This window comes from Neophocaena asiaeorientalis, unplaced genomic scaffold (assembly GCF_003031525.2).
Source record: "Neophocaena asiaeorientalis asiaeorientalis breed wild unplaced genomic scaffold, Neophocaena_asiaeorientalis_V1.1 scaffold332, whole genome shotgun sequence".
NCBI lineage: Eukaryota > Metazoa > Chordata > Mammalia > Artiodactyla > Phocoenidae > Neophocaena > Neophocaena asiaeorientalis.
The window spans coordinates 6,024,727-6,040,120 of NW_020173111.1; the positions used below are offsets into that span (position 1 = coordinate 6,024,727).

The following is a 15,394-nucleotide window of genomic DNA, read 5'->3' on the forward strand; positions in this document are numbered from 1 at the left end:
AGGCAAGGGGGATGCGGGCTCGTCCCCGGGCGGTAGCAGGAGAGACATGGTGAGGAGTGGTCAGATTGTGGATTATTTTGAAAGCAGGGCCAATAGGATTTGCTAACAGATTAGCCGTAGAGCGTAAGAGGAAAAACGAGAGAGGCTCGAGGTGACCTCGAGGTTTGGGGCTGGAAGCACGGAAAGGATGGAGTTGCCATTTCCTGAGATGGGGAAGATGGCTGGGTGGGTAAGTAAGGCATTTGGTGCCAAGCAGCTGTCTGAGGCTGGGATGCCATGTTCAGGCTGCAAATAAAATTGGAGCGTTTTCTCAGGTGAGGTCATTAGCCGAGCCTAAGTCAGGGATCCAGTGGGGAGTGGGTCCCAGGGCGGGACTGCAAGGCAGGCGGGGCCCGTGTGTGGGTGCCCTGCCCCAGGACCCCATCAGTGGAGGCTCTGGACCCGCACACACTTGAGCCTCCTTGAAGCTCCAGGCTGCGGCTCTTCCCGGCTGTACGAGGACATGCAAGGAGGCCTGACCCTGTCCACCTCTCTGTGCCCACAGAGCTTCCCTGTGGTCCTCCTCCTTGGAGCCCAGGAGAACTTTCTGTGGGTGAGGATGTTCCCCACGGGGTTGCCTGGTGGTGGGCAGAGGTTCTCCTTCACTGTCTGAGGTTGGCCTCTTTTCACTGGGGACTGAAAGCGCCTCCACCCCCATCCTAGCGGTGTCTCCTGGGAAAGAAACCCTGGGGACAGTAGGATCAACACTGTCAGCACTTTGCTTTGCTTGAAGGCTGTGGAACCAAATTACTCAGTTTTTACTTCGAAAGAAGCCAAACCAATTAAATAAATAAAAAAAAAAGTGGGGCGATTCTTCCAAACCCACCATGAAAAAACCCCAGCTCGGAGGCTGCATTCAGCGACCTCAGCCCAGTACCTCCCTGAGCGGGTTTTCTTGGAAGAACCTAGAAGAATCCTGGATTGAGACGTCGTGGGTCTTTTGAAAAAAACAAGACAAAACAAAACACATTTGTAAGCTTTGTGGGAGCTTCCAGACCGAGACTAGGATGCCTTGCTTGTCCTCTGACCCACCTGCACGCAGCCCCACGGGTACTGTTAGGTTTCCACCCAGGGAGGCTGCCCACCATGGGGCAGGGGGTTCTCTCCAGCCCCAATGCCTCTCAGGCAGCCCAGGCAGGGGCCTACACTGGGGAGGGTCTAAAGGCACCCCCTGCGCCTCTGTTAATGTTCACACTTTACCTTAGCAGGGAAGGGCTGGGGGCAGGTTTGTGTGTACATAAAGGTTTAAAAGCCACTAATGGACTGAAATGTTGCACATACCACGCTGTTCAACGTACTAATATTTTTCTGAGTTTGAGGCTTTCTAATTACTGCCACTAACCTGTTGTGCTCACCTCTGGGATCCAGAACCACTGTGTCCGTTGCCCACAAATGCCGCCTTCGGAAACGTTGCTTTTAGGAGTTCTCACTAAGGGAATGTTAAGAGCACAAAAATTTTATTGAACCAAACTCAGTGGCAAACAGAAAATGATTTGTTAGATTGTCAGTGGGCAAGAGTTTATATTATGACTGCCGGTGGAATCAACAGTGGCCCGTTTCTGCCAACATTGATGGAAATAACGTTTTTAAGTTTTAAATGTGAGATATAAACCTAAACTACTTCAGTTTTTTTTTAAAAATTCAATACTTAAACTGTGGGGAGAAGGTGGATTGGAGCCAGAGAAAACATTCTCATTTAATAGTGTTTGCACATGGAACGGCCGCACAGTTTGTAGCGAGGCTCTGAGAAAAACCCACAACTAATCCTTCATCGCAGCTGTCCGAACTCTTGACCATCTGCCATCTCCCAAACAGCGACTTCTTTTTTCTGGTGACTCCAGGCTTGAATGACCTAGTGTGGAGAGTTTAAACTATATACAAGGAGGGGGGTGGAAAGGGAAGGGACCTTAAGTCAGCCTCAGCCAAAGTTTTTGTGCATAGGACTTCCTGTGCCTGCAGCCCGTCCCCGGGGCATCTCCCTGAGAGGGAATTCACCAGGATGGCCCAGCTTCGCCTTCACTGACCCACTCCTACCCCAGAAACAAGTCAGGAGCAGTCGTGGAATGTGCCATAGCAGAATGTTCTCTCTCGGAGGTGGGCACAGTGAGCATACTCTAGGCCTAAAGTGCGCCCCACCTCAAATCTGGCTTTGGTGGCTTGTTGAATGAGTCGACTGGCTATCCTCTTGGAGCTGATAGCGTAAGATTGATGGTGCCTCCTTTTACAAGAGAAAGAGTGGGAAGAAATGAAGCAATTTCTTAACTGTACCAACAGAAACAAGATGGGCCCACTTTAGGGGCGTGGTCAGCAGGCCACACTACAAAGGTTGTTGCCGATATCTTTTCCACTTCCTCTCCTTGGGTCAGGGCAGTGGGTACAATTTCACTCTGTGGGAAATTAGAATCACATTAAATGTTTTACTTTGCTTCCTTTTTTTTTTTTTTGACCACACAGCATGCGGGATCTTAGTTCCCTGACCAGGGATCCAACCCGTGCCCCTCTGCAGTGGAAGCATGGGGTCTTAACCACTGGACCAGCAGGGAAGTCCCTTACTTTGCTTGTTTTTTTTTTTTGCAGTACGTGGGCCTCTCACTGTTGTGGCCTCTCCCGTTGCGGAGCACAGGCTCCGGACGCGCAGGCTCAGCGGCCATGGCTCACAGGCCCAGCCGCTCTGCGGCATGTGGGATCTTCCCGGACCGGGGCACGAACCCACGTCCCCTGCATCGGCAGGCGGACTCTCAACCACTGCGCCATCAGGGAAGCCCCTTTGCTTGTTCTTTACTGCTTTCTTTCTCAGTCTGGTGGTGGGGCTGTCTTAACCGGACCCAGTCACTCTAGGACACGTGTTGTAATGAGCTGTTTTCTCAGGTCTGTGAGGTTTCTGATGTGCATCTAGTGAAGCAGAGCCCTCACCCCAAGGACTGTTGGCTGTCACGCAGAGGGGGAGTCCTTGCCAGCCATGGGTGGGCCCAGAGCCTTCAGGAGATGCAGGCTCATTCCTCTCCCCAGGAAGACTCTCTTTCAGAGAACTGGGATCTCGCTAGGAAAACACTGGGAATCCAGGGCTTGCTTTGGATCTGATGAGCTGGTCCCTTGCTGCCAAGGTCTGAGAAGTGATAAAGTATTTACTGTTTAATGAGGACCAAAAGCCTCCAGGCATGACAGCCAATAGCTACCGTGCTCCAGGCCTATCACCCAAGGACCAGCAAGGAGAAAGAAAAGTGTAGAAGGAGGCAGGTAGAAAGAGTAAGGAACCAGCCAGGGCAAAACTAGACCTATGGGCCAGAGAGTTCACACACATCGGCTATTGGAAGAGGTGGTGGAGGACACGGATTCTGTTGATGTCAGCCCAGGAGTTCTGGAGGATACAGGGGAAAAGTTTGGACGGAGCAGGAGTGGCAGTGTAGGCAGTAAGAGTTTACCCATCAATGGACGTCTTAAGTCCTGATCTCTTGAAGCAAAGCCTTGTGCGAGTGATGGGGTGCTCTCAGGAGAAGGGAAGCAGGAAGGAGCTGGAAAGGGTGTGGTCTCCTTGGAGACCAGCCTCAGCATGATCCCATGGGAGCTCTCCCACCTTGAGGCAAGGAGGCTGGCCTTCTGTGTGCTTGTGTCCATAACTCACTGGCTGCATGCAGGCTGCCGCATGGGTGGAGGGGTGTGAGGGGCTAATTCCTGGGTGAGGGAACTCCCATTAGGCTGAGGACAATTCTCTGGGTGAGAAGGGTACGTGTATGCATTTATGAGCATTTTAGCAGCCAACAGGGCAGGAGGAGGAGGGTTCACCTGCCCAGTGAAGGGGATCTGGGTGGACACCAACAGTGTCCACAACATTGGGTGGCTTGGGAGGGGCCATAACCGGTGTTTGCAGAGGTAAAGAGGGACGTGAGGCAGGTGGGACTGGTGCTGACGGTCTCTGAGCTGGGTTACTCCATTCACACCTCCAGATCTGTTGTCCACCTTGCCCTGTGCTCCTGGGTAGACATTGCCTGGACTCCCTCACCCTCGACTGCCGCTGACCGCAGCTGGGACTTGCTGGCAAGGGACTGCAGGCTGAGAGAAGAGGTCCAGGCCTTTAAAAACCCTGCCTTTCTAGGCCACCGCTGGACAGGGGCTGTATTCTTCTTGAGGCCAGAGCCCTTGTCCCTCGGGGGCTTTTCTGTTGCTGAAGCTCTCATCTGGGCCCCTAACAGCCCTCCACCACACCTTGATGGTTCTCTTAACCCTCCCCAGGCTTTCCTGACCACCTACTCCTAACTCTATTGATTCCTTTGACTGTCCCATCAGTTAGGAGAAGGGAGGCCATTGGTTCTGGTCTCTTAGGCCAGTGCTTCTCAAACTTGACCGTACACACCCATCACCTGAGCATCTTGTTAGACACAGAGTCTGAGTCAGCAGGTCTGGGGAGGGGCCTGAGATTCTGCATTTCTAACAAGCTCCTAAGTGGTGTCTGTGCTGCTGGCCTGGGAACCACACTTTGAGTAGCAAGGCCCTGGGCTTTTTGTTTTAGTGAGAGGCATGGTCTCTGGTTGGGGTGAGGAAGATGGAAGGAGGGAGGAGGGGGCAGGAGCTCTGCAGACTCCCCAAAATCCTGCTGTGGGAGGTCACATGGCTGAGAGTTAGGCTTAGAGAGGGTGATCTTAGATCCAACAAGTATTAAGACATAACTTTCAAGACTACTAGAGAATCCTTTTTTAAAAAAACCACTGTGATGTAACGCAGATATAAAATACACTAAGTAACTGGGGAAATAATTATTTATTTAAAAAATGTCAGAAGCTTTGTGTTAATGGATCCCCACCCCCAAATTTTTGTGAGCAGTAAACATTTACCAGTCTCAAAACACACATGATGACATACAATTTAGGTTTACAGTGGGTTTTTTTGTTTTTTTGTTTTTTTTGCGGTACACGGGCCTCTCACTGTTGTGGCCTCTCCCGTTGCGGAGCACAGGCTCCGGAAGCGCAGGCTCAGCGGCCATGGCTCACAGGCCCAGCCACTCCGCGGCATGTGGGATCTTCCCAGACCGGGCCACGAACCCGCGTCCTCTGTATCGGCAGGCGGACTCTCAACCACTGTGCCACCAGGGAAGCCCGGTTTACAGTGTTTTTAAGCATTCCGTTTCTACGTGCATTTTTAGATCCTATAACATTAATTTAGATGACACCAAATCAATAAAAACTTAAAAACTGATGTGTTGGGTTTATTTTGCAGTTCTATCAAATAATACATTTGCATGTATTATTTATTTGTGATAAATTTATTAATACATTTGTATTAATATTACCTATTTTTGAGTTGGAAGTGATGTTTCAGCAGCCTCAAATGCTATCCAGGGGCACAGCGATGCCTGACCTCCGTGCAAGACAGACCTCAGGTGTTCCTCATTGGTGCCTCCAGAGCCTCAGCTGGCCTCAAAGCTCAAAATTTATGTGCTTGTAAGCCTGTGGTTCAGTCTTGAGCGTGCATCAGAAACACCTGGAGGGCTAGTTAAAGCACAGATAGCTGGGCCCCACTCCCAGGGTCTCCACTTCATCTGGGGTGGAACCAGAGAATTTGCACCTCTAGCAAGTTCCCAGGTGATGCTGATGCCACTGGTCTGAGGAGCATGCTCTGTCATCATAAGCGAGATATGCTGAGTCACCATAAGATGATCGAGACACCGTGAACTGGGTGCACAACAGCCATGCGGAGTCCATCCTGCACTCAGGCTGTTTCTAGAGGGCTCACAATCGCCACAACAGGGTAAAGTACAGATCGTCACAGATCATTTCATATTCTTTTTCGATTCCTCTGCTTCTCTATCAGGTAGGTACCCATGCTTGATATCCTAGCCCTTGGCCCTCTTGAAACATTTTTTCCCTCCTAGCTCATTCTCTCTTCCTGGAGTTCAGAGGAATGGTTAATCCTGAGAAAGGAAACCGAGGACTGAGTTTTGTTAGTCCTGGCAAAAACTCTAAGACATTCCTAGGCTCAGACTGGTCAAGGACAACCAGGCCACTGCTTCTGAGAGGAAACGGTGCTTACCGGTACAAAACAAATCTTGTTTTTTAAAAAAACGATGGGCTGTCCCACAGGATGGAGGGAACAGGGTGGATGTGTGTCCCACCACTCCTCCCCTCCCCTCCCAACCAAACATCTATCGTAAATTCTTTCCAATTTCAACAAACAACTTTTTAAAAATCTCAAAGCTTCTAGACTATGTCCTGGTTCTTGGCTCATATGCCCTCAGCAACGTCACAGCATTAAAAGGAAATAACCCATTATTCTTCCATATCCCACTCCCAGCAATTAAATATCTATATCCGAAATAACACTGCTCTCAAATGCTCTGTACATCACATCTATTTTGAAAATTTCATGTTGCAGTCTCAGTCATTTTCTTTCTTAAAAAAAAAGAAAAGACAACTGTATGATGAAGAGGTGAGTTTTGACCTCTCACTGGAATTAGGAAGCACAGGTCTGGGATTAGTGCAACAGGTTCCAGGGCAGATGGTCAAGGGGATGCTGAGGTGTGTGAAGATGCCACCAAAGCCTCCCTGCCCTGCCAGGTGCCTCCAGAGATGCTTCTCAGCCTAGAAAACAAAGACCTGAGAAAAAAAAGACGAGCCCTACTCCACTTGTTTCGTGCGCTAGTGAATTGTCAGTGTTTCTCAATGTGATGTGTCACAGTTTATCTTCCTCCCAAGGGGCTTCGGGCGAGCCCCCCAAGGTGGCTAGACCTTCTCCATCTCAATCTGCTGGTGGTAGTGACCAACGTGCCGCTGGCCAACATTCAGCTTGTACACGGAGCTCCTGTGCTGGCACCTGCGGTAACCCCACATGGCCCCCGTGCCTGCCAGGAACAGAAGCAGGCACAGGACCGTGACAATGGTGGCAATGATGGGGCCCCTGCTGAGGCTGTGACACTTCTCCCCTACGCAGGACTCCAAGGTTGGAAGAAGCTCCTCGCTTGCACCTGGGCCGGGGACTTCCTGTCCCAGGAAGTCCTCAGACAGCAGGTATGGAAAGGTATCCTGGACCTCAGGGGCAGTGATTTCCACTGGAGTCCGGGTGGCCGCCGTGACAGTTGAGGGAATGAGGTTCGACGTCTTGTGGATGGCGGTTGTCACCGTCTCCAGGATAGAGCTGGTGAGCTCATAGGGTAGGGTGGACATGGGAGGCTTCTCTGTGGCATATCTCCAAGGAACAGTTGACTGGTCCCTGGTCAAGTCACCATCCCCCTTGCTGGGACTCTCAGTTTCAGACACACCCATGGGTCTGAGAGCCAAAGCTTCTACATCTAAACTTTGAGTTGGAAGAACTGAACGGTTGGTTGTGTCCTCACTGAGTGTGAGGGTGGTACTCCTGGGCTTCTTAACTTCCACAAGAGCAGGCTGATTGGGTGTAACTAGGAAGGTTTCTTCCAGCCCTACTGATCGATTGCCCTTGTCCTTCTCTTCCTCCTCTTCTGCCTCTGTCTTCCTCCAAGCCCCATCGGTCACAGGGTAGCCATCTAACCAGGACTCATCACTGCTGCTCACCATTGGGTCACCTGCCTTGCTGTCATTCCTACCCACAAATGGCCCCAAGGGACCCTCAGTGCTGCTGTAGATGACCCTAGTTTCTTCTGGCTCACCTGGGGCCAATGTGGTGCCACTGTGGTTGTCTCCAGCAGGAAACTGCTTTTTGGTGTCCTCTTCCATCTCCTTTTCCAACTCAGGCTTGTGGAAGGTCTCATCAGGAAACCAGAACATGTACTTCTGGTTTTGTTGGGATCCTGGCAGGTCTGTGGGGACACTGCTCCCAGTACTGGGCAAACCTGTGGTTGGCGTAAAAGCTGTATCCTGGACTGTGTCTTCTCTCCCCACAGAAATAGAGACCAGATGGTCCTGCTTTGGAGCCTCCTCAGAGGCTTCTCCCTGACCCCTGTCCTCCTCTGCCTCTGTCCGGGAATCCTCCATGAGCTCTCTGAATGACACAGATCTGTCATCAGGAAAATTATCTTCATAGTCAATATGTACCTCACCCTCATCTGGAAGGAAAGAGGGAAAAGCCTCATTAAGTCCGAGGTCACAGAGCCAGCGTGGAACACAGAAAGGGAAACCAAAAGCATAAAGACTGGAACAAATGAAATAAAACTGTTATTCTCAGATGCTATGACTGTATCACAGATAAACCCAAAGAACCTATATACAAAGTGTTAAACAAATTAACAGGCAAGTTTATCAAGGAAACTGGGTCTACAGTCAACATAAAACATCAACTGTATCTCTATATACCAGCAATAAACAGAAAACAAAAAATTTAAAAGATACTATTTGCCATAGCATAAAAAAATCCCAGACTCCTAGGAATAAATCTAACAAAAGATGGGTAAGATTTCTACATAGAATGGTACAAAGTATTTCTGAGCAAAATTAAAGAAGACTTAAGTAGTGAAGGGCTATCCTATGGAAGTGTAATTGTTAAGCTGTCAATTCTGCCCAAATTGACCTATGTAGATTTAATACAATCCTAATAAATATCTCAGACATTGACAAGCTGATGCTAAAATTTATGGAAATGCAGAGGGCCAAGAATAGACAAGGAAAAAGAAAAGTTGGGGCATGCAAACTACAAGATTTCAAGATTTACTATAAAACTGGAGTACTTTTTAAGACTGTGTGTGGTATTGGCACAAAGACAGACAACCAAATTACATTAACTTTAAGAACTTCTGTTCATCAAAAGCCACCACGAAGAGAGTTAAAATGCAAGCCACAGAGTTGAAGATAATTGCAACACATATAGCCTCCAAAGGGTTCCAGAATTTATAAAGAACTCCTACAACTCAATAATAAATAGGCAGGAACTTCCCTGGTGGCATAGTGGTTAAGAATCTACCTGCCAATTCAAGGGACACGGGTTTGATCCCTGGTCCGGGAAGATCCCAAATGCCGTAGAGCAACAAAGCCTGTGCGCCACAACTACTGAGCCCGAGCTTTGCTGCAACTACTGAAGCCCGTGCGCTCTAGAGCCCGTGCTCCGCAAAGAGAAGCCACCGCAATGAGAAGCTCACACACCGCAAGGAAGAGTAGCCCCTGCTTTTTGTTATGCATAACAAGTTTCTTTGACCATACCTGAGTTATGTTGATGAGGTGATTCTGTGGGCCCCTAGAGAGTTTCAGGTTGGGGGCTGGTTGTCAGAGGAACCAACCACGTGATTAGAGGGTTGGACCTTTCAGCCCCACCCCCACCTAGGGAGAGGGGCTGGAGATTGAGCTGATCGCCAAGGCCAATGATGTAACCGACCATACCTACGTAATGAAACCTCCATAAAAACCCTTAAACTACAGGGTTTCAAGAACTTCCAGGTTGGTGAATGTGTCCAACGTGCTGGGGAGGAATACACCCCAGGTTCAAGGGACAGAAGCTCCCGTCCTCGGGATCTTTCCAGACCTTGTCCTATGTACCTCTTCATCTGGTTATTCAACCTGTATCCTTGTAATATCCTTTATAATAAACTGGTAACTATAAGTAAAGTCCTTTCCTGAGTTCTGTGAGCTGTTCTAGTAAATTGTCAAACCTGAGGAGGGGGTCGTAAAAACCCCCAATTTATAGCCAGTTGGTCACAAGTCCAGGTGATCTGGATTTGTGATTGGCATGTAAAGCAGAGGCAGTCTTGTGGGACTGAGCCCGTAATCCATGGGTTCTGCACTAACTCCAGGTAGGTAATGTTAGAATGGAATTGAACTGTAGGACGCCCAGCTGGTGTCCAGAGATTTGCAAAATTGGTTGTTGGTGTGAGGGATCCCCCTCCACTGCCCCCCACCTCACCACATTTGGAGTCAGACGTGTTCTGCAGGTGGAAACAAAGCTCAGGAGTTTCCCCCTACTTCACTCTGCACCTTAAAAAGGGCAAAATGCAAAGATCTCCAGCACCAAGGTCTGGATGGAATGCTGGGGTGTGGTGTGTTCCTGGGCTCTGAAACTGGATTAGTGGGCATTTGGTTTATTTCTAATAAGTCTCCTTATCTTGCTTATTTAATGACTTGCAGAGTTATAAGCACATTTAAAAATCCTTTCTGAACTGCTCCTAAAATTTAAGCCCATTCATTTTACTTTTCATTATTATATTTGTGATCTTTGATGTTACTACTATGACTCGATGAAGGCTACTTTGTAGATACTAAAACCCCCAGCAGGTGGAAGAAGTTAACTATATGGTGACCAGGCTGTAGCCATGACATAAGCTGCCACAATTCTTAGAACTGGCCTCAAAGAAATGGGAACAAACCGACCCTGGAACTGAAGATTAACTGAACCTAAAACAATCAAGATGATGGTGATCAGACCACCGCCTGACCAATTTCAAGAGTACGGTCAGAGCTGACTGTGCTGTTCCTGCACGTAGTCCCCACCCTCTGCCTATAAAAGCTCTTGCCCACTGATTGTCAGTGGGGGGAGTCGGTCTTTGGACAGGAGACTGGCCTCCCCTCTCGGTTGCTGGCCTTTGAAATAAAGCAAACTTTCCTTTCCGTCAACCTTGCCTCTCTATTGGCTTTTGAGCGGCGAGCAGCTGGACCCACTTTAGGTTAAGTATTTGGCTCCCAACCTGAGGCTGGGCTCTCGCGATATCTGGCTCCCGGGTTTTCCCGACCAGAGCCGCCGCCATGAAGACTCGCAGGGACGGCTGCGAGGAGCTAGTTGCTCGTGACTCGCTGGCCCTGAGATGGGGTTTGGAGGGACGTTCATAGCAGCTGTCGAAACTATTTGTTTCGGGGATTCTCCCTGTTTCTTCCCAGCTCGGCACTGGCTGCCAGCGTATGCTTTCCCTTGGTGGAATGGAAAGATGCCTCTGGAAGAGCTGACGAGCTCCAAGACCGAGGTAAGTTCACTGGTGTGCACCCGGCAAGCTTCTCTTTTGAGCACCAAGTGCTATTTGGCATTTTGCCAATTGGTTCTGACGTGTGTCTGAGGTTGAGGACCGTCTGTGTTAGGAAGTGTTTGTTTGGGACTCCATATTGGTCATCCTCTCAGAGTATTTATGACAGTTCTGTCTTCTGGTGTGTGGACAAGTCCTCTCTGCCTTTGTGTCCCCAGCACTCAGCGTGGTGCCTGGCACATAGTAGACACTCTGGAAATACTTGTTGAATGAATAACCACGTGAATGAAGAGGTGAACGAGTGATGGAAGCCCGTTTTGATCAAGCTTGGTTCAGTCTGGAAGTCCGTCAGCCAGGGCATTATTTGGTGCATATGACAGTAGCAAAGAATGGTAAACAACCTCTTAGTCCTAGTACTGAGCATAATCAATGTGGGCTAAATTCCTTCTCCCATGTAACCCAGCCCATGAGCTTAAGAAGTCAAAAGGCACCTGGAATATGGGCAGGACGTGAGCCATTTTCTCCTCCCCCATACCTTCTTGTGCAGGAAATACTGGCCTAGCGTATAATGTTAGAGCTGGGGGTTTGGGATAGGTCAGCCCACTCTTGCCTGGTGTGCCTGCCTTGACCAGGACCCTTATGGCCAGTCTGAGCTGTGTGTGTGTGCGTGTGTGTGTGCGTGCGTGCGTGTGTGTGTGTGTGTGTGTGTGTGTGTCTGCCTGTCTGGAGGTTCTGCCTTCAGAGCTCCCTGAGCCTAGAGCATCCCTGGATGGCAGCCCAGGGACCAGAGCCAAGCTCTTCCTCTCTGCCCAGGTTCTCAGGTCAAGGTCTGGCTCAGAAACAGGCTCTCACTGTGTCACAGTTTCGCCAAAACCTCAAATGAAGACACAGACACCAACTGTTTACAAAGAGTCTACTCATGACAAAATATCCCAAGCCTGTTTTTCCCTTCTTGAGTAACAGTAAAGTTTGTTGCTCACTGAATGTCAACCCAAAATTACACTCTGCCTCAAGGTGGGGAACATCAGCCCTTTGCCTGCTGAGGTGTAATTTCTCTCCCCTCCCTCTGCTCCCCTGAGTCTGCGCTCTCCTTAACCAACCCTCCAGCCCTCTCCTCCCCCACGCTCTCCTGAAAGCTGGGCTGGCACAACACTGGGCCTTCTGATTTAGACCAACGGGTCCAGGAAATGTAAACTCCATGGGCTCTTTTGGCAAAAACCAAGTCATACCCTGTGTGTTTAGATTTAATCGTTACTTTAGGAAAACCAAAGACTACACATCAATAGAAATCAGGAGTAAAAAGAAAAGGGTCGCCCAGGTCGTGCCTTTATCAGGGGCAGAAGTATACAGGCCGGGGCCCAGAACCCTGGGCTCTCCCAGTGCTGCCATTTTTCATGTTGTTGCATTTATGGAAGCCCACGCATGCCTTCTTTTTCCCTCTGGTCTTGGCTACACAGCCTTTAAAAATAGTAATTTTGAAAAAGACAACCAGACAAGCCAGAAATAACCACTGGTTCAATGAACCTCTGAACAAATATGGCAATATTGACAAAGAAATTCTAAATTCAGTCCAGTCTCTGGCTTTTACTCTATGAAGGAAGTCTAGAAGATGGAGAAAAACAGAAATGGAAGTTAATTTAAGAAAACAAAAGATGGGCTTTAGAAATGAGGGAAAATAGCAAAGGAACTTAGTGAGGGAACAGCTAGTTTACAAAGCAAGCCCTGATGCTTTTTAGAGGCCCCTGGAGAAGCACACAGCCATCATAAAGATGTTGGAATGAGATGTGCCTGGTTTTAATCTTGGCTCTGCTTTTTTTTTTAAATAATTCTTTTTTTATTTTTGGCTGCCTTGAGTCTTTGTTGCTGTGCATGGGCTTTCTCTAGTTGCAGTGAGCGGGGGCTACTCTTTGCTGTGGTGCACAGGCTTCTCGTTGCGGTGGCTTCTCTTGTTGTGGAGCACAGGCTCTAGGCGCGCGGGCTTTAGTAGATGTGGCATGCGGGCTCAGTAGTTGTGGCGCACAGGCTTAGTTGCTCTGCAGCATGTGGGATCTTCCTGGACCAGGACTCGAACCCGTGTCCCCTGCATTGGCAGGCAGATTCTTAACCACTGCGCCGCCAGGGAAGTCCCTTGGCTCTGCTTCTTTCTGGCTGTCTGACGCAGGAAGTTACTGAACCTCTCTGTCCCTCAGTTTTCCCATCTATCAATTGGAGCTGGCCATTTCTACTTTCAGACTTGTGAAGATGAAATGAGATAAAGTGTATAAAACTCCTCTTACAGAAAGGAACATGAGGAGACTTGGGGAAGATGAAAATGTTCTGTGTTTTGGTTCTGGTGGTGGTTTCATGGGTGTACAGATCTGTGACAACTCAGAGACTTTTATATTTTAAATGGTTACTGTTTATTGTATGCAAATTAAACCTCAGGAAACTTGTTAAAAAAACAAAACAAGAACAAAAAACAACTCCCAAAACAGAGATGACATGGAACAGGTTTGGCATGGTTTATGACAGCTCTTTTCTCAGTGCCCAAATGGGGAATGGGTCTTGTTTCCATAGCTGCAACAGACCAGGGAAGGGAAAAGGAATAGCTGTCCATTTGTTGTTGGACTCAGAGGTGGCAGGGCTGGTAGAGTGAGGTCAAGCTTGGTGTCACTCACTTTCCTGATACTACAGACCAGAAAGCACAAACAGAACCATGGAGCTCGGAGTGGAAAATCTTAAAGGCTTTTCAGAGCCTGTCTTGGCAGATACCCTTTGTCAGGGCAAGTTGTCTTTTTTTTGGCCACACCATTTGGCATGTGGGATGTTAGTTCCCTGACTAGGGATTGAACCTGTGCCCCCTGCAGTCGAAGCTCAGAATCTTAACCGCTGGACTGCCAGGGAAGTTCCCAGGGCAAGTTTTAAAGGAGGATCAAGGGGCAAGTCAGAGAGCAAGGGTCTATGAGTCTCTCCCAGAGCTGTTGAAGGCAGTGAGCACCCAGGACAGCAAGTAGGGGAGTGGTCAGTGTGCCCAGGGAAGCACGTGTGGCACCATGGTCACATGGCCAGGGGTGGCCACTCGGAGTGCTGGGAGGTCAGAGACCATCTAGGGTACAAGTGGCCAGAGATGGATATGGCCTTGAAGATATGGGACTTGGTATAATAAGAAGCCCAAAGACAACCAAATATAGCATGGAAATCTGCGCACATGCGTAAGGAGCAAAGCACCAGGAGTTTTCTATAATTAGGGTAACAGCCAACCATAGTTGGATACCAAGAACATTAGAGAGGTATGACAAACATTTCGTGCTGCCCAACTGGGAATGGAAACCAACTGTGGATTCGGGTAGGAGAATGGGAAACAAAATGGCCAGACCCAGACCTGGACTCTAGGAACCAAAGCTAGAGAAATACCAACATGCAGAGGGGAGAAAATGGCAGTTTAAGAAGTCCCCACCCATTCAGTTTGATGGTCAAGGCTAAAGTCCCTGTGCTAAGTGAGAGATTTCACCAGCACCACTTGAGGCTGGACCATAAGGTCGAGGTGAACATACAACCTGGGTGGGCAGTGTGTGCCTGAGGCACCCTCCTGCATTGGCCACTCACTGACCACCCAGGTGGGCGTGCCCCTGTGCATTCATGCCTGCTTACCATTCAAAGTTTAAATTTCATCATGCTCATTCAGGTAGTCCCCACTTTACTAATTTTTCTTTAAACCACTGCTCTCCGGAACTGATGCTTTAATAAGCAACTAAGTTCTCCACTGTAGTGGATGCTGTCGGTGCTTGTGTCCCCTTTCCCAGACCAGTGCACCCATCCCCCAGCTGCTGTGAGCAACGGCAGCTGAGGGTTCACAGCTGCCACTCCTCTGGAGGACTGCCCTTGGAGGAATGGGAGCCTCAGTTAGGGCGGTTGCAACCCGCCTTGCCCTCCGTGCACAGCAGCCTGCAGCCAACGACAGACTAATAAGGAGGAACTTAGGCCGGTCCCCTTGCTTCCAAGTGGGACCAACCCTGTGGTGCAATTCATGCTCCCCAGCTCCCCAAGGGATCAGGCAAAGCAAGGATCCAGCTGAGGCCACATCCTTAACTCCTCCCTCTCACCTTCCCTGCCTCCCTTATTCCCTTTCTCCCTCAACAAGCCATGGACATCTGAACAGGCTCTGCTTTTAGAGAATCTAACCCAAGTCATCTAGCCAGTCTTCAAGATGCCCAAACAGTGACAAATTTGAGTAAAACAGTCTTCCTAGTAGCCCTGAGCTCCTAAGCTCCAGCTCATTCCTGTGCTCGCTGCAGTTCCACCCAGGTGCATCCCACTCCCCAGCGACACACTGAAAACATAAGGCTACCAGAACCTTTGTAGGCTGTGAAACCAGTGCACACTTTTTAGCTTCCATTGACTGGACCTGTGCAGCCTTTGAGCACTTTTCCCACCTGGGAACACACACTTCCTTTAAAATTTCACCTGGGACACCTCGTTTTCCAGCTTTCCCTTTTACCTCATCATCTACTGCTTCTCTGTCTCTCCTAAGGT

At 49.2% G+C, this 15,394-nt stretch overlaps 1 protein-coding gene across 1 annotated transcript in view; it reads right to left on the reverse strand.

The window, feature by feature from the left end:
• Positions 1–6,752: 6,752 nt before the first annotated feature.
• The window catches only part of SUSD5 (sushi domain containing 5), a 36,075-nt gene continuing 27,433 nt past the window's right edge, over positions 6,753–15,394 (reverse strand). The window contains exon 6 of the mRNA XM_024743477.1: positions 6,753–8,050. Within this exon, the coding sequence (XP_024599245.1) occupies positions 6,753–8,050 (1,298 nt within the window). The remainder of the gene's footprint in view (positions 8,051–15,394) is intronic.